Here is an 18,631-nt window from a genome sequence, read left to right on the forward strand (position 1 = left end):
GAGAATTTATATTTTCGAATTGTGGTGCTGGAGAAGATTCTTGAGAGTCCCTTGGACAGCACAGAAATCAAACTAGTCAATCCCAAAGGAAATCAACCCTGAATATTCATTGGAAGGACTGATGCTGAAACTGAAGCTCCAGTACTTCGGTCCCCTAATGCAAAGAGCCAGCTCACTGGAAAAGACCCTGATGCTGGGAAAGAATGAGGGCAGGAGGAGGGCGGGATGAGATGGCTGGATGGCATCACTGACTCAATGGACATAAGTTTGAGCAAACTCCAGGAGATAGTGAAGGGCGCAGAGGACAGGTGTGCTGCAGTCCATGGGATCACAAACAGACGCGACTTAGCAACTGAACAACAACAATAGATGTTCTATAACTAGGTTCTTGTAAGAATCTGAAACTAATAACAGGATCAATTCTAATTAAGAGGTCAGAAAGCATTTTGCAAAGCAGTTTTCAATTTAAATGGCAGGTGGCAAAGGCAGAAGAAATTATAAAACATACCCTGAACAGGAAAAATGGTATCAATTAATCAACTTCAAAACAGTTGATATAAGATGGGGAGAAAAGATGTCAGTGTTGTGCTGGGGGCGGATTCCATTCTTCTGACCTTTGAAAAGTTTTTACTTACAGTCAGGAAGATTAGCCGGTCTCCATTTTATTTCTGTGTCCTAACTTGTGTTGACTGTACACAAAAGTTTGGCCAGAGAGTTTGGCCACAAAAGTTTACCATGCAGGTAAAACCAGAACAACAACAAAACTGTCAAAACATGAGAGACAAGGTTTTCCCAGCAAAGTGTAAAATTTTATTTTCTTTCAGGTAAACTCTCCGCTGCTATTTTACAGGAAAATAAGTATCTGTAAATAAAAGAACCATTCAATAATCAAATCTTCAGAGTTTTAATGATTTCATCAGCGTTAGAGAATTTACTCTCTTCTTACCACGAAGGTCATCATAGCACCCTCTAAAATGAATTTAACACAACAATTAATTTACATACACAGATTGCACTTGAATAGTAACTGCTTTTAAATAGACCAATTTCATCTTCAGGTCATTAGATGTGGCATCTGAATCACACAGGTCAGTTGATCACTATAAAGCAAGCCAATATGAGTAAGTCGCATATTCTAAAATGTCTAATCCAGAGTTCAGACCTGCTGAGGAGTTTGCTGTCTACCATCTCATGTCTCAGCTTCTTAATCTATGCTACTGATACATTTCCAGTGATTTCATTCTATCCCATTAAGAGGTTGTATTAAGAATTAGGTCCCAACACTTTATTGGCATCAGCATTTAAAAATCATTCACCTGATTTTAGGAAGCACTTCTATTTTTCACTCTGCCACTTTTGTTCTTTACCTCAAATGTACAGTTTCTTTCTTGAACACTTCTGCCATTTCACCTACTTCTTTGCCGGTGGGCACATAAATATACACAAAAGCATAGTAGTATCTATGGGCCACATGTCTATAAGCTGGTTTCTGTTTTCTTCAAGGAAAGCTATTCTTCTGGGGCTTCCTCTTTCCTCTAAGAAACCACTGGTAATACTACCCTCTCCCCAACCAGACTACTTAAGAGACCAAAAGCACAGCTTTCCATGGTGGGAATGAGGAGCTGCGATGACCAGGCAGGTGAAAAACCCTACTGAGGAGATAAAGTCTTTTGTGAATGAAAAGTCCTACTGAGGAGTAATGTCTGTTTGTGAACCTGGATTCATCTTTGATTCCACTGAGCATATGTGAGTAGATATTCAAATATTTCAAGGAAACAAGGCTATAATCTCAACTCTTATTTCAATACCTGTTACCTCTAGGTAGTGTCTCACTAAATTTTGCCACCAGGCACCCTTTAGCACTGTCCTGGGTACATTGCAAACACTGGTCCTGCCTAATATTTTTTCCCCCTAAACTCCTAATTATTTCCCCCAAGCTCCACACAGTTCTTTTCAAGGACTGTGTCGCTGACATTTTTCCCAATATATTTTGTGCTCTCTTGCAATGCTGGACCTTCAAATGCTCAAATCTAAAGGCTCCGTCACTACAGGTTACCAGAAACAAAACACTCTTTGATCTAATCTGATTTTTAACGCAATTACTAGTGATTTATTTTTCAAGGAAGCAAATAATTACAGAGCAAGAGAAAACACTGCTGAGATGATGCCTGGTCCCTTCTACCCTTCTAGGGCAGGGCTAGACTTGAGAGGAAGCAAATGTATATTCATGGTGTCTTTTTATCAAAATCAGAGTAAAATGACTACATCAGGAAGTAGCAATAATGAATGTCACGATGGAAATGATATGCCTAGAATGAATCCAGCAGCATCTGGATCTCTGTTTTGCGGGGGAAATAAGATGAAAACCCATGTCGTATGGAAAGAAATATGACAAGGAGTGCTCACAGATGCACCCTGCTTTGGGAACCCATCTCTCTGAAATCCAACGTTCAAAGGTCATCACATTTCATTTTCAACAGTTTTCACTTTCTTCCCATTCTCCCAATGTAAGGAGATATATTTCTATATTATTCAGGAATTATTAGAAATTTCATTCCATTAGAACAAGGAATAACAAGTATTCTGGGACATAGGTGTAAAATTTGTCTTTTTCTACTGAATGATAAGACATAATTGTCAATAAAGTGCATTTCACATAAAAGTACCATTAGGAGAGTAAAGTGCAATGTGTAAGGTACTTCAAATAGTGCAAAGTTGCTAAATATATACATTGTATGTGCCAAGTACAAATAAAGCAGGATCTTGTCTACCGGAAGCCAGAGAGAACAATGGAAATATACTTCCCCATCTTTCATCCTTTGCAGGTCAGTATATTTTGGTCCGTGTGTGTGTGTGTGTTTGTGTGAATGTGTGTGTGACTGCCCCTGTATATTACATAACTGCTTAATGGTCTGTGCAAATGTCTGAAGCTAGTTCCCTAGAATCTGAAACCTTTAAACACTGACATAACTATGCCATCTTCACATCACAGAAGCATTAGGCTTGTAATAATGGTTGAGATATTTCAGCCTGAAAATCTGGTAAGGCAGATATTTGACTTCGAATTAAATGTTTAATGAGAACTATTAAAAACACAATAACTATAACACTACCGAGAGACACCCCTATGAAATAAGCATATGACTCGTCTTGTTCATTTTCTCTTGGTTTCACACTACCATGGAGGAGAGGAGGGGTCTGGGTATTAGGACTTGCTCTTGGAGTCGGTGAACTGAGCAGATCCTGAACGTTGCTGAGTGATCCGTTGTGAGGCAGGGCAGTGATGTTGAGCAGGTGGCAGAGCAGGGGGTACATATCTGTAGAGTTCATGGCTGCTTTTGTGAAATTCTTTCGGAAGGCAGGACCGTGGGCTAAGAAAATAGGATGCATTTCTGCTAATGCATTGTCGTACCCGTGGTTGCCTACTGTGAAGATAAAATGCATGAACAAGTTAGCCAACCAGATGGTATTAAAATGGAAATAACTGTATCATTGAATGCTGGACTTACATGCAAATTTTATCTAATTTGACTTTTAAGTAAAAGAATCCTTTACACATCATCTCTGCTGTGGTCAACATCACGATTCAATTCAGGAAACGAAAAGTCAAATGATCATAAATCTTTCCCATAGGCCACAGGAAGAAGGGTAAACTTCCCTGAGCCAAGTCAGGGGAACACAAAAGTGATTTTTTTTATTGGCAGGTAAACTAATTTTCAGCAATTACTTGTTAGGTACCTACTATGTTCCAGTTATTGTTCTAAAGATAAAGGGATAAAGGTGCCTTAGTCATGAAGCCAATAATTCATAATTTATTATTATGATAATTCATAATTTATCGGTTGACTCATTAGAAAAGACCCTGATGCTGGGAAAGACTGAGGGCGGGAGGAGAAGAAGGTGACAGAGGACCAGATGGTTGGATGGCATCACCGACTCAATGGACATGAGTTTGAGCAAACTCTGGGCGATAGTGAAGAACAGGGAAGCCTGGTGTGCTGCAGTCCACAGGGTCACAAAGAGTTGAACACAACATAGTGACTGAACAACAATCAAAAAATAAAGATCTGAACTTGTGGGTAAAATCTTGTCTTGGTGTTTCAGATCAGGATCCAGCTTAGCACTGTCTGCTTTAGTACGGCTACAATAAAAGTTAAAAACTTTTGGAGTCTTGATAAGTCAGAAGAAGATACAAAATTGAAGGATGAAAACCCCTGCATAATAAAAGCTGCCTTTTAAAGGCTTGTGGCTCTAGCATAATATCAGGGTTCTACTGCCAATAAAATGGCAACCAAAGAGAATTGAAAGGCTGTATTTTAAAGGTGGTGAGAATGACTGGCAAATTGGCCTCTACTGCTTGTGTTTGCTACTAGGAAATGTGCAATGGGAACACAGAATTGAAAAAAAAATCCTAAATCAATTCCTCTGAGAGTCGTCTTCTCAGAGTAATTCCAAATCTGCCTGGCAAAATCCATCTTTTAAAGGAGTCATTTTTAGTGCTATGATTCTTTTGAGTTTCTTATTCAAGGGGAAATAATGCTGGATTTATGAATCACTAGGAATCATCTGACTGGGGCTGTGCTATTCTACTTAATCAACAGGAACATTGGGAAATGTGCCATTATATAATTTGTAACTGGATGATTGTTGGGCTCCTGTCTATGAAAAGTTGGATCTAGACTCTAACCATGAAGGCAAAGTAAATCCTATCACACTTCTTACTAGAAAATCAGACTTGAAGTGAACTCATTATGACCTAGAAAACCTTTCCCATGAAGAGGGACTTTTTTTCCTAGTGGCGAATGCTCAGTCACTCAGTTATGTCCAAATATTTGCAACTCCATGGACCATAGCCCACCAGGCTCCTCTGTCCATGGAATTCTCCAGGCAAGAATACTGGAGTGGGTTGTCATTTCCTTTTCCAGGGGATCCTCCCAACCCAGGAATTGAACCTGGGTCTCCAGCATTACAGGCAGACAGACTCCTTACCACTGAGCCACCCAGGAAGCCCTTCCTAGCGGTAGCCCCTACCATAAACGCTTGATCCAGCAGACAGTATTTAATAATGGATGCCTAAGGGCAGTGGGGTCAACAGAGGATGAGATGGCTGGATGGCATCACCAACTCAGTGGACGTGAGTTTGAGTGAATTCCGGGAGTTGGTGATGGACAGGGAGGCCTGGCGTGCTGCGATTCAAGGGGTCGCAAAGAGTCGGACACGACTGAGCGACTCAACTCAACTGAACTGAAGGGCAGTGGTTCTCAAACTTGACTGTGTATGAGACTCCGGGGTAGGGAGGGTGGGTGCAGGTAAAAACACAGATCTCTGGGCTCCACCCTCTCAGTTCCCAGTTTAGTAGATCTGGGTTGGGCCCAAGAATCTGCATGTCTAATGAGTTCCCAGGAGATTTGGATGATGCTGGTCCAGGGAACACATTTTGAGAACCGCTGCTTTTGGACATTAGGGCTGAATTCTCTTCTAGAACTCAGGCTGAGAAGGACTGTAGTAGCCAGTACTTAATTATTTTGTTGAAAAAATAATTATGTTGAACATTAACATAAACAGGAGCACCATTAAGGTTTTAGATTCAAAATAGGAGTGACCATCTATTATGTAATTGTAGTTCACTGAACCAAAGTTTCAAGAGAGCCACTGACATTTATGTTAATTGTTAATTGTAATTCTGTCTCTTCAGAGACAGCAGTTCTTTTCTAAGCAACTCCTCTCACATAAGAGTCACCTGCACAATACATGAAAGCCTGAACATATAAAGCTGGCAACTATTCCCATGGCCAAAGAAATTATTTTTAAAAACTTTAATACAGCTCTCCTGGCCTGATAACTATTGGTTTACAGATTATTATCTGTATGTAAAACCTGTTTTAAGGATCTGAATCCATCACATATACATCTGCCAGTATGACTCATTTATGCTCTATCAATGCCACTGCCAGGTAACTGCTTTTCTCTTTATCAATAAACATGATGCGAACCCAATTCTACCTAAAGGGACATTTTTTTAATATCTCAAATATATCAAGGAGCATTTCTAGTCAGTGTCGGTACCATATGCTTGCTTCAACATTCAGTAACAACGGAAACAACCCCCAGTGAATTGGTTGGTAGTGCGTGTGAATGTCTCTATCAGCCAGGGAAGCAGATCCCATGCCAGGTAATTTAAGAGAGGGAGTTTCAGATGAGGGCTAGTGTTGAAGATCAGAAGTAAACATGAGATGGCAAGGTTACCCCGTGAGTAGATCAGTGGGAATAGTCCCCAGTGGCAACCTCAATGGCCCCCAGAGCTGGAGGGACAGAAGGAAGAGGCGGAGTCACCAGAGCCCCAAAGGCAGGACTACTTAGTAGGAGCTGAGGCCACAGACAGGGAGGTTTTCCAGAGCTGGGATCACAGTGGACATGAAGTCCTAGGCTGGGGCAGACAGAATGGGGGACAGACCCTGGCTTCTGCCAAACTCCTGCCTTCCATACTCCTGCCAAGGTTCTCTATTGGCCAAATGGAACCAGAAACCAGCTTATAAAGTAGCTTGGGAAATTTAGTCTGTAGAGATCTGTCACTGCTGATATCGGAGAAGGCAATGGCACCCCACTCCAGTACTCTTGCCTGGAAAATCCCATGGATGGAGGAGCCTAGTAGGCTGCAGTCTATGGGGTCACTAAGAATCGGACATGACTGAGAGACTTCCTTTTCATTTTTCACTTTTATGCATTGGAGAAGGAAATGGCACCCCACTCCAGTGTTCTTGCCTGGAGAATCCCAGGGATGGGGGAGCCTCGTAGGCTTCCGTCTATGTGGTCGCACAGAGTCGGACATGACTGAATCGACTTAGCAGCAGCAGCAGCAGGGATCTGTCACTGCTGATACAGAGCAGATCAGGGTAAGGGTGGGCAGTCAGTTTGAGAGCAAATATGCAAATGGAAGGCACGATAAAGATGAGTTACATCCTGTGGATGACTTCCATTTGACTGACTTGTTAAAAGCTGTGTGAAAAGGGAAAACTACACGTTATGGATGGCTCCTCTGTCCATGGAATTTTCCAGGCAAGAATACTGGAGTGGGCTGCCATGCCCTCCTCCAGGGGATCTTTCCAACCCGGGGATCGAACCTGGGTCTGCTACAGTACAGACAAATTCTTTACCATCTGAGCCACCAGGGAAGCCTCTATTATGGATGGCAGAAAGTTATTTTGTACGCTTGAATTTTCAATGGGATTTCCATCATCTTCTAAATTTATATAATGGAAACACCTCCAGAATTACACCACTAGGTATTCATTAGGAAAATATATCTTGATATATGTTTATCCATGCCAATATGCACTTCTTTTTAGAAATGTTCCCAAGGTGTAAAGCAAAGCTGGCCTATATTTTGTAGAGCCACAGGGCAAAAGAAACTAGAAAGCTGACAACTGCAGAGAAAAATAGAGATGACGCTTTTATGAAACCAGAGTATGAAGCAGATGCAGAAAATGATTCAATTTACAAAACTCAGGTTTTTCTCAGGAACATAATGGTTATAACGGGCACAGTGCTTATCTTTGGTCTGATGACTTCAAGAGAAGTAAATGTTTCACTTTTAGTAGGTTACCTCATTTTAAAGTCCCAGTAAATCTTTATTGGGATATTTATTGGATCTTTATTTAGCTATTAATGTATGACACTAGCCTAGTTATTCAATCGGTAAACAGAATGTTGAATACAGCAGAAACAACTCCCAGTTGGCCTCCACTTTAGCAGATGATGCAGAATGGGGAGAAAGACTGTAACATACTCACACAGGAAGTCATCTGACTTATTCTGTAAAATATGCCAGCCGTCGTCAGCCACTGCGAGAATGGGCTGAATTCGACTGTTGTGTTTGTAATGCCATCTTTCCGGAACCTCTTCCTTTTTGTAAACAGTCAGATTAGGATGAGCTTGAGCTAGTGCTTCATAGACTTCATCAAATTTGCCTAAAACAGAAGGACGAGGAGAAGCAGTCAGAACAAGACTTTCACCGCTACAGCCAAGAAGCAACCATGGTAACAGAGGTCAGTCAATGCAGACATCCTACTGATGTAGACAGTCAGCAAGTTCAAGGTAATGAAGTCTTACCAGACAATTTAGAGCCCCTGCCCGCCCCCGCTCCCCACGGGGGAAACTGAGAAATAATCTTCTCTTAAAATAAATTCACCTTCAGAGAAGACATTTTATTGAACCAGAAATCTCTAAAGACTTAAATACACATGTCCATGTGTGCATGAGTGTGCTAAGCTGTTTCAGTTATGCTCAACTCTTTGCAACCCTGGGGATGTAAAACTTACAAAAAAAAAAAAAAAGGCCTTTTTATTTTATATTGGAGTGTAGTTGATTGACAACGTTGGATTCTTTTCAGTTGCACAACAAAGTGATTTCAGTTATACACATACAGGTATCCATTCTCTTTCAAATTCTTTTTGGGCATGTTAAACGTTTTGAGTTTGTTTAAAACTCAAACAGAATCTACCTTTAAAACAGAAATAATGAATGACAGGTTGGTATGAGGCTTTGAGATGAGGTTTGTAAAAAGTTTCAGGCCCTAAAGCCTGTGCTCTGCAACAAGAGAAGGCACTGCAATGAGAAGCCTTCACACCACAACTAGAGAAAAGCCCACACAGCAATGAAGACCCACGTCCACACCCCGCCCCAGATCACCACTCAGTTCAGGCTGACCTTCCCTGGGCAAGATGGCGGTCACTGGCGATTGGTCAATCAAGGTGTAGTGCTCTCTATCCAGATATTGGTCAAGCTCTATGATCCTCTCCTGGGAACACTGAGTCATTCCATGGTCACTTGTGATGATCAGGTTCAGAACGTTCCACAATTTTGCCTTTTTCAGCATTTGTATGAGATATCCTAACTTGTGGTCAATATCTGAAATGACAGGCCCCATGAGCGGACTGTCTGGTCCCAACTGGTGGCCCATATCATCAGGTTCCTCCCAATAAAGAAGACCAAGACTGATGGGCTCTTTTGACGTAAACCACTCAATAATTTTGGCAACTCTGTCTTCAAATGAAACGGAGTCATTGTAAGGCATGTAGTGAGTGGGAAAACTTCCATGTATTTTGACGTCTGTTCCGGGCCACATGGCCGCACCACTCGTGTGTCCTGCCCTCTGATTTGTGATCCATATCGGTGTCGCTTCTTCCCAAAACTCAGAATCATAAATATCCATGTCATCCAAGGAGAAAGATTTGTTCAGAATAGGGTCATACATGTCATTTGCCACAATACCATGATTCTCAGCAAAGAGGCCAGTGACCAAAGTATAATGGTTAGGGTAGGTCTTTGTAATAAAAATATTAGTAACTTGCTGCACCTGGACACCGTATTTCATAATATAGTGAAAATGGGGTGTTGGAACTCTGTATAAATAATCCCAGCGGAATCCGTCAAATGAAACTAGCAGAACCTTTGGCTGGTCTGATTGGAGAGAAAATGTAACTGAAAGTGTTAATGCAGCAAGCATGAAGGACACCCGGAGAAGTTTTGAAGTCATTTTTAAACTACTTGATTGCTTCAGTGTAAGATAATCTGTATAAGAAAAATATAGAAGTTAATGGCAATAATTTCGTTTTACATACTTTACCCAAAACAGAGAATGATGGCACTTAGTAACCCCAGTTATAGTATACATCACAGCCTGGAAGGTTTATGTTGCAGAATTTCATCTTAAACAAGAAACATGGGGCTCTCTATAACAAAGCTAAGAAATATATTCACACTTTAGAAATTGTTTTAGTTTCTAAGAACTTACCAAAACATTTCCTCAAAGAAATTATGTAAATTATATCCCCAAATATTATTTTAAAAGATGAAATAATTTGCATACAACTTTTCAGAAACATTTTCAGGTTGACTTAGACTTCTGGCTCCTGCTCATGGACATTTATACATGTCCAAATATTCCGGGAACTGGTGATGCACAGGGAGACCTGGCATGCTGCAGTCCATGGGGTTGCAAAGAGTCGGACACAACTGAGCAACTGAACTGAACTGAAATACCTATGGACACATTCATCATTAGTGTTCGACATGCTGTAGGAACCTAGCAACAGGAATTAGCACTAGCAAATTCAAAAATAATATTGTTTAAAAATACATAGGTAAACCTCCATGTTTCAATGGCAAGGCCTTATGTTTGGTCCATCATAGTAAGAGATTAACTTGGTGTCTTGAAGTGACATGAAAACTGTGACATTCTAATATATTTGTGAAACATAATCGGTATTCATGTATTAATAATCAAAGCATGTGTGTGTGCTAAATTGCTTCAGTCATGTCTGACTCTATGCAACCCTCTGAACTGCAGCCTGCCAGGCTCCTCTGTTCATGGGATTTTCCAGGCAAGAATACTGGAGTGGGTTGCCATTTCCTTCTCCAAATAATCAAAGCATGTTGTTGTTGTTGTTTGGTCACCAAGTCATGTCTGACTCTTTGAGACTCCATGGACTGCAGCACACCAGGCCTCTCTGTCTCTCACCATGTCCTGAAGTTTGCCCAAGTTCATGTCTATTGCATAAGTGATGCCATCTAGCCATCTCATCCTCTGACGCCCTCTTCTCCTTCTGCCCTCAATCAAAACATAGTCTTCTTTAAATAAAACAGTTAGGTTCGGAACTAAGTATAACAGAAGTGTAAATCTGAAATTTGATGTTGACCTTCCTAATGTTAGTGGCTTCCCTGGTGGCTCAGTTGGTAAAGCGTCTGCCTGCAATGCAGGAAACCTGGGTTCGATCCCTGGGTCGGGAAAATCCCCTGGAGAAGGAAATGGCAACCCACTCCAGTATTCTTGCCTGGAGAATTCCATGGACAGAGGAGCCTGGTGGGCTACAGTCCATGGGGTCACAAAGAGTCAGACAAGACAGTGACTTTCACTTTCATTTTTCCTAATGTTAAAATTCATCAACATTTAATCTTATCAGTGGTGTGTGTAGAACAGGCACTTCCCAGGATTAAATAAATCTCTTGGGATCAAAGCAGTTGTAATTGCTGTTGTTCACCTGCCTCTATTTCTAAAAAGCTTTTATTCTATTCAAGAAAGCTAATAAGAGATAATACGAAAAACAATACATATGTAAATTTTGTCAGTTCTCATTAGGTTTGCAAATCCAGTAAGGATTTCCCTCTGCTCTTCATTCTTGCATGAAGTTATTTATAAGCCCACCAAACCTGGATCTAACTATATTTTGTGCCAAGAAATCTCTTGAATTCAGTTTTTGACACCTTCCTAATTTGAATATGCTGAAAACATTTTTAAACCTCAGAAAAAGAACCTGTCTTGCCCTCCTATTTTATAAGTGCTGGTAAATAAAAACTGCTTGGCATGCCTGCTTTGCTACCAGGGGCAAGCATTCTGCTTCTGTTTTGTTTTGTTTGTTTTTTTTAACCATGATTTCAGCATACCAGAACATTACTTAAACTGAAATTGTTGTAGGTATTGATCTCCAGACAATGGCTCAAAAATTAAATTTAAAAAACTATTCTTCAAATGGCAAGAAACTACCCAGTTCTGGAAGGAACATGAATAATCAGTCCCAATAAGGAACTGCAAAAATATTTACTAACATTTCTAGCTAAGAATGGTGATTCTTCCTCTTCCTCTCTTGTCCTTCACTTTCTTAACACAAGAAAGGATACTATGAACCAAATATAATTTAAAGCTAAAAAATGAATCAACGACATGAAACATCTGATTTCTCCTCTATTGTAGTAAATTAATTCAGCAACTGTAATAAGCAGGACCGAACTGCTTTCCTGGGACAAACGCAAATAAACAAAGGCTAACCATTGCCTCAAGCTTAGGAATGTTTGGTAAGAGGAACCAACATTATCACATCGATGACATAAAGCAACAAACAGGGAAGCGGGGGTGGGGATGGAAGAAATCTGATTTCTTTCTTTTCCAACACAAAGTGCTTCATGGCGCTGTGGAATCCCTCGTTCTGGGTCCAGATTTCACTGGGCTGCTTTCCAATTCCTCGCCCCTCCAGCCCTTCCCCTACAGCCTTGGAAATCTAGAGGAAAGGGGCGCCAAGAAAGGAGAGGAGAGAAAGTGAAGGATGAGAAGGTGTATGTAGAGCGAACAGACGTCAAGAGGATGGTGATGCGTCTCCCCATCGTTTTCACCGGGATTTCATCCTAGCTCCGGGAAGGATCTCGGCGTAGGGTACGTTCCCAATTTGTAGAACTCCAGCCCGCCCACCGAGGCCAGAAGATGCCCTAACGTGGGCTCTGTACAAGTGTGCAGTGGAAACGGGAGGAAGGATAGTTTGGGGGTCCCTAAAGAGGCAGGTGGGTCTCGAGGAGGCCAGCCTCCCACTTTCCCCGACTCTTACCCTCGCGGCGATCCGCTCAGTCCGCATCGGTTTGGGGCAATGGGAGGGAAGGCCTGGAAAGGGATCCCTCCCGCAGACCCGGGGCAACAGCCAGGAGCCGGCGGGAGCAAAGGGTGCCCCCCAAATCCACAGCTGCTCACCTGCTCGCCAACTCAACGCAGAGCACCTGACCAGCACTGCACCTGACCAGCACCGCCTACCGGCCGCAGGCCCCGCCTCTTGGCTCCTATTGGCTACGGGACAAAGAGAAAGCCGGGCTCCTGGGAGTGGCTGCCCCGCCTGTCAATCAGTGGGGCGGGCACTGCGGGATTTGAAGGGTGGATCCGGCGGGAGTCAGGGGAGTGAGGGGTGACTTGGACCCAGCCTGGAGGTTCCAGGGGGCAGGAAGGAGAAGGAGCCCCAGGGCTCGCTAAGGCCCCCTCTGCCGGATCACAGAAACATTCTGCATTGTGCCTTTTCTAGACGGGCAGTTATGCTGTGGGCAGTGATGCAGAGAGGTCATAGGGCTCTACTCCCAATAGTGGTTGATGTGTTTCAACACTGTTTTCGTTAAAAGCTACTATTCTCTTACCCGATTTCTCATCTCCAGTTTTCTTCTGTTTTCTGATCACAAATGGGTAGCACCATACTCTGGACTTTGCTCCGAGGAACACCAGAGCACCCCGGGAGGTCAATGGGACTATGCAAAATCTAATTTAAAAGGATTTAATTTTACCGTCCTGGTTTTTGCAAGGTCAGGTCTCTGAGGAATCTGCAATAGTGTGGTTCCTGAGAATGCACATATTACACCAAGCCAGGTTCAGAATCGGGTTAATCTGCACCCGCTGCGAGGCTGAATAGCTATGCCAGGCACCAGATTCTGCTCCTAGCTTTGTTTTTAAATATGCAGGATTGAACTTTGGATCTGATTCCTCTTTCTTGACCCTGTTTCTTCTATTCCCATTCTGAAATGAATTAATTTTTTAGTGTTTTTTGTCTTGTTTTGTTTTGTTTTGTAATGGATGGTATTTTTAGGCGGGAAGGAGTGCAGACAGGTACCTAGTTTGCCAATATGATCTCAGCTATATTTATCATAAATTATAGCAGTGACTTCCAGTTCCCCTGAAAAAATTTGTCCATCTACACAATTCCCAAACCTAATTCTAACCACCCTGCAATGGGCAATAATATCTGCTGGTTGTTGCAACTTAAATGTAAATATCTAATTAGCGGTTAAAATGGAGAGCAGAACCAGTAGTTCTGGGTCCCCTGGAGCTCACTTCCCTGGTACACCAGAACTGTAATGAATAGACAGCCTTGCTGAGAGTTAATTAAACAAGGCAAACATTTTGGTCATTGTTTTTTCTCCTTCTCTCAACTTCCCATAGAGGGACAGTCCCTACCCCAATGGCTCCTTTCCCACAGCGTCATACCACCCACAGGGGGATCTGGGCACTCTTCCACAGCCTTTTATTTGTAATGACTTGAGTTTATGGTTTTCCACACGTGGGATGGGGATTGAGAGGGAGACTGATGTCTGTGTTTGGCCAGATTCAGTTGCAGTGAAGCTGAACAGGTTGTTCCAAGTCCCCAAAGCCCTGTCCTTTGAAATTGCCCCAACTTGGAACAGGGTGGCCCAATATTATAAGTCTTTGTCCCCCAAGAATAGACCAACCCTATGTTCTCCCAAAACATTCAGAGAACAGCATATGCTGATTAGAGAGCAGAGTAGTGAAAACAGGCTTGTCTTTTACATGGATCGCTGAATACTGTTGGAGTCTGTTCAGATGGCACTGCTTGGCTCTGCAAACTTTTTACGAAGACAAGATTGTATTCACAAGTCACCTCTGCGACACAGGCATGATGCAGCTGTTAACCACAATGCACAGCACGGAAAATGACTCATGAGGGGCCCGGCGAGGGGCCCAGAGACACTGCCCAGATCTCCATGTAATGACATCTAGAGTCAACTGGCAGGCTAATGATATAACTCATGTTGCTAATAGGGAAAAAACCTGGCTTACATAGTAGAGATAGAGGAATGATTGTAAAAACATGGAAATCCTGCTTCCACATCTGTACCAGCCCTTCTGCCCTGTCTGTTGCCTTGAGCTCTGTCCAATTGCCATCACTACTCAGCCAATTATGGTCACCTAAGCTAGCGATCCCCAACTTTTTTGGCACTGGGGACAGGTTTCGTGGAAGACAATTTTTCCATGGACTCAGGGTGGGGTGGGGATGGTTTAGGGATGATTCAAATGCATTACATTTATTGTGCACTTTATTTCTATTACGATTACATCAGCTCCACCTCAGGTCATCAGGCATTTGGTCCTGGAGGCTGGGGACCCCTGGCCTAAACCACAAACTGGTTGACTGTTGCTATTCCTTTGTTTTATATTATTGAATTAATATAATTGTTGATTAATATAATGACTGAGCTAGTAACATTTTTATGCATAATGGTATAACAGAAGAATCAGCTTCTTTCAAGGGTTTTGGGGTACAGATGGGGATTCCTCTACCTATCTAAAGAAGTCTAATAGGGGTTTGAGAGCAGAATTATTTTCTTTCTGAGGAGCTAGAAGAGGTTTGAGTTAAAACTAAAATAGGATTTTTTTTTTTTTTAATGAAATAGCCGAGACTGGTTCTGCAACAGTCGTATTCTTTTCAAAACTAGTGTATACACCATGGTAGGGTGAATGAGAAAATTATTTTACAAAAATTTAAAAAATCTTTAGGGTTGTAATATACTTCATCACAACAATAAATTAAAGCAAAGTCTATCTCTTAAGCCTTTATAGAACATTCTGTAAAATATGAGTCTCACATATTGAACAGCCATAGATTAAGAATCACAAGGATTCTCTTAGGCAAACTCTGGGAGATGGGGATGGACAAGGAAGCCTGGCATGCTGCAGTCCATGCAGTCACAAAGAGTAGGATACGACTTGGTGACTGAACAACAATAAGGATTCTGGTTCTGAACTGACCTTAATTATTTTTTTAATTTAAGTATAGCTGATTTACAGTGTTTCAGGTGTACAGCAGAGCGATTCAGTTATATATATATACTTTTTCAGATTCTCTTCCATTATAGGTTATTAAAAGATACTGAATATAGTTCCCTGTGATATACAGTAGGTCCTTGTTGTTTATCTATTTTATATATAAGTAAGTGAAAGTTGCTTAGTCATGTCTGACTCTTTGTGACCCCATGGACTATACAGTCCATGGAATTCTCCAGGCCAGAATACTGGGGTGGGTAGCCTTTCCCTTCTCCAGGGGATCTTCCCAACCCAGGAATTGAACCGGCGTCTCCTGCATTGCAGATGGATTCTTTACCAGCTGAGCTACCAGGGAAGCCCATTTTATGTATAGTAATGTGTATCTGTTAATCCCAAATTCCTGACTTAGCCCTAATTTCTGATTATCCGCTGTCTCTAGGGATGACTTTTCACTTGATAAATAGTAGTACTTCACTGTACTCAGCAGAAGTACAACCCAATGAAAGAAAAGTTAAATTATAGACTATTTAAAGATTTAGTCCAAGTATTTTTATGCTTATCAGTAATTTAGGCTGCTAATGCTATATTTGTACCTAATAGGACTCTATTTCCACACATTTAGTATGCTTTACCCTCAGAAAGCTTTATGGAAGTCAAATATAACCTTGTAAACTTCTTTGCATGACCAGATTTTGCAAATTGTATTCATAGTATATTATTTTTTCTAGAGTTACTGGAACAAATCACCACCACCTGGATGGCTTAGGTCAACAGAAATGTATTCTCCCACAGCTTTGGAAGCTTGAAGTCTGAAGTCCAGATATTGGCAGGCCACCCTCCTCCAGAGGCTCCAAGGAAGAATACTGCCTTGTCTCTTCCAGCTTCCACTGGTTCTGGCATTCCTGGGCCTGATGCAACTCAGCTCCAGTCACTGCCCCCATCGTCACATGCTGTTTTCCTCTGTAAGTCTCTATGTCTTCACGTGGCCTTGTTATGAGGGCACCAGTCACTGGAATGAAGGCCCCTTTAGTCCAGTAAGACCTTATCTAAATTTAACTAGTCTAACTGAGAAAGACAAGTATCATATGATATCATTTATATGTGAAATCTAAAAAAAATGGTACAAATGAACTTATTTACCAAACAGAAATAGAGTTGCGGATGTAGAAAACAAACCTATGGTTACCAGGGGTAAGTGGGGAGGGATAAACTGGGAGACTGGGATTGACACATACACATTACTATATATAAAACAGGTAACTAATAATGACCTACTATATAGCACAAACTCTACCCAATACTGTAATGCCCTATATAGGAAAAGAATCTAAAAAAGAGTGGATATATGTATATGTATAACTTATTCTTTCGCTGTACATCTGAACCTAACACATTGTAAATCAACTATGCTGCTGCTCAGTGCTCAGTCATGTCCAACTCTTTGTGACCACATGGACTGTAGCTTGCTAGGCTCCTCTGTCTATGGAATTCTCCAGGCAAGAATACTGGAGTGGGTGACCATTCCCTTCTTCAGGGGATCTTCCGGACCCAGGGATCAAATCCGGGTCATAAATCAACTATCAGTTCAGTTCAGTTAAGTCGCTCAGTCATGTCCGACTCTTTGCGACCCCATGAATCACAGCACGCCAGGCCTCCCTGTCCATCACCAACTCCTGGAGTTCACTCAGACTCACGTCCATTGAGTCAGTGATGCCATCCAGCCGTCTCATCCTCTATCGTCCCTTCTCCTCCTGCCCCCAATTCCTCCCAGGATCGGAGTCTTTTCCAATCAACTATATTCTAATACGAATTAAAAAAATTTTTTTTAATAAATAAAACACTAAAAATATTAACTAGTTACAGCTGCAAAAAAAAGTTACAGTTGCATTCCAAAGCAGGTCTTCTTCTGAGGTTCCAGATGAATGTGAATTTGAAGAGAATACTATTCAACCCAGTACATGTGGCTAGCAGAATGTTTAATTTTATAGCTCGGCCTACATCCAAAGTCCTGACAATGTCTATTACTGACAAGGATGCAGAGCAACTGCAGTGATGATACATTGCTGATGTGAGTGGTACAGCCACTTTGGAAAACAGTTTGGAAGTTTCCTATAAAATTACATGCACGAAAAAAAAAAAAATTACATGCACACTTACCATATACCTCAGAAATCCCACTTGTAGGTATTCAACCAATAAAAATGAAGATATCTACTCCCAAACTTACAAGCAAATTTTTAATAGCTGTAATCAGCATTAAAAACTAGAACCATGGGACTTCCCTGGCTGTCCAGCGGTGAAGACTCTGTGCTTCCAATGCAGGAGATGTGGGTTTGATCCCTGATCCAGATGCTAAGATCTCATATGCTGCAAGACAAGGTCAAAAAGTTTTAAAAAAAACTTGGGTGTGCCTGTGGTTGATTCTTGTTGATGTATGACAGAAAACCACAAAATTATGTAAAGCAATTATCCTTCAATTAAAAAATAAATACATAAGTGGGGGGGACAAAGGAAAAATAAAAGTTGGAAACAACCCAAATATCCCTCAACAATGCATAGATGTGCAAATTCTGGAATGTCCATAAATGGAAGATTATTCACCAATAAGAAGGAATGAAGTATTGATACATGCAACAGCCTGGAGGAGTCCCGAACGCGTTTTGTTAAACGAAAGAAGTCACATACAAATGCCTATTTATTCCATGTTTCCATTTATATGACATTCTTGACAAGGCAAAGTGATAGGGACGGACACCAGGTTGCTGGCTTCCAGGGGCTAGGAATGAAGGGATTGGGGGTATTGGCTACAAAGATGCACAGGGGAACTTTCTGATGTCAGGGACTTTTGACTGTGATGGTGGTTGCCTGACCAAATTTGTCAAAATCCAGAGAACTATACACCTGAAAACACACACTGAATGTTATCGTATGTAAATTACACCTCAAAAACAACAGCAATAAAAAATAAGCCCTGCGTTGTGCTTTTCCCCACAAACATTCATGAATGAGGCCTAATGAAGCCTGACTTTTAGTGGTCACATTTCTGTGTGTAGCCATGAGCCAATCAGCTCAGTGTGCAGCATATAAGAACTTGAACTTACAAGTCTGGGGACTCCTTGGGGCCACCTGCTTTGCCGGTTCTCATGTTCTTTCACCTGATGAAGCAAAGTCTGCAAACTATACAGCAAAGTTAACCATAAACTATTATTTACTAGGGTGGAACTTAATGTCACTTGTTGAATAATAAAATCAGTTTAGAGTGTGTCTAAT

General features: G+C 41.5%; 1 protein-coding gene across 2 annotated transcripts; it reads right to left on the reverse strand.

The window, feature by feature from the left end:
- Positions 1-787: 787 nt before the first annotated feature.
- On the reverse strand, positions 788-12,572 carry ENPP5 (ectonucleotide pyrophosphatase/phosphodiesterase family member 5). 2 transcript variants are annotated; one of them, XM_086371972.1, is made up of 4 exons: positions 12,515-12,572; positions 8,707-9,570; positions 7,791-7,967; positions 788-3,425 (listed from the first exon to the last, which is right to left on the reverse strand). In XM_086371972.1, the coding sequence occupies exons 2-4, from the start codon at positions 9,533-9,535 to the stop codon at positions 2,998-3,000; spliced, it is 1,434 nt and encodes a 477-aa protein (XP_086228098.1). In that variant the 5' UTR covers positions 9,536-9,570; positions 12,515-12,572; the 3' UTR covers positions 788-2,997. The 2 variants fall into 2 exon arrangements, with proteins under 2 accessions (XP_086228098.1, XP_086228097.1); XM_086371971.1 differs by having other exon boundaries at positions 12,375-12,572.
- Between the last annotated feature and the right edge of the window lie 6,059 nt (positions 12,573-18,631).

The sequence above is a fragment of the Bos grunniens genome, chromosome 23, assembly GCF_055505025.1.
Source record: "Bos grunniens cultivar Pamir isolate PY7600 chromosome 23, Bosgru_T2T1.0, whole genome shotgun sequence".
NCBI lineage: Eukaryota > Metazoa > Chordata > Mammalia > Artiodactyla > Bovidae > Bos > Bos grunniens.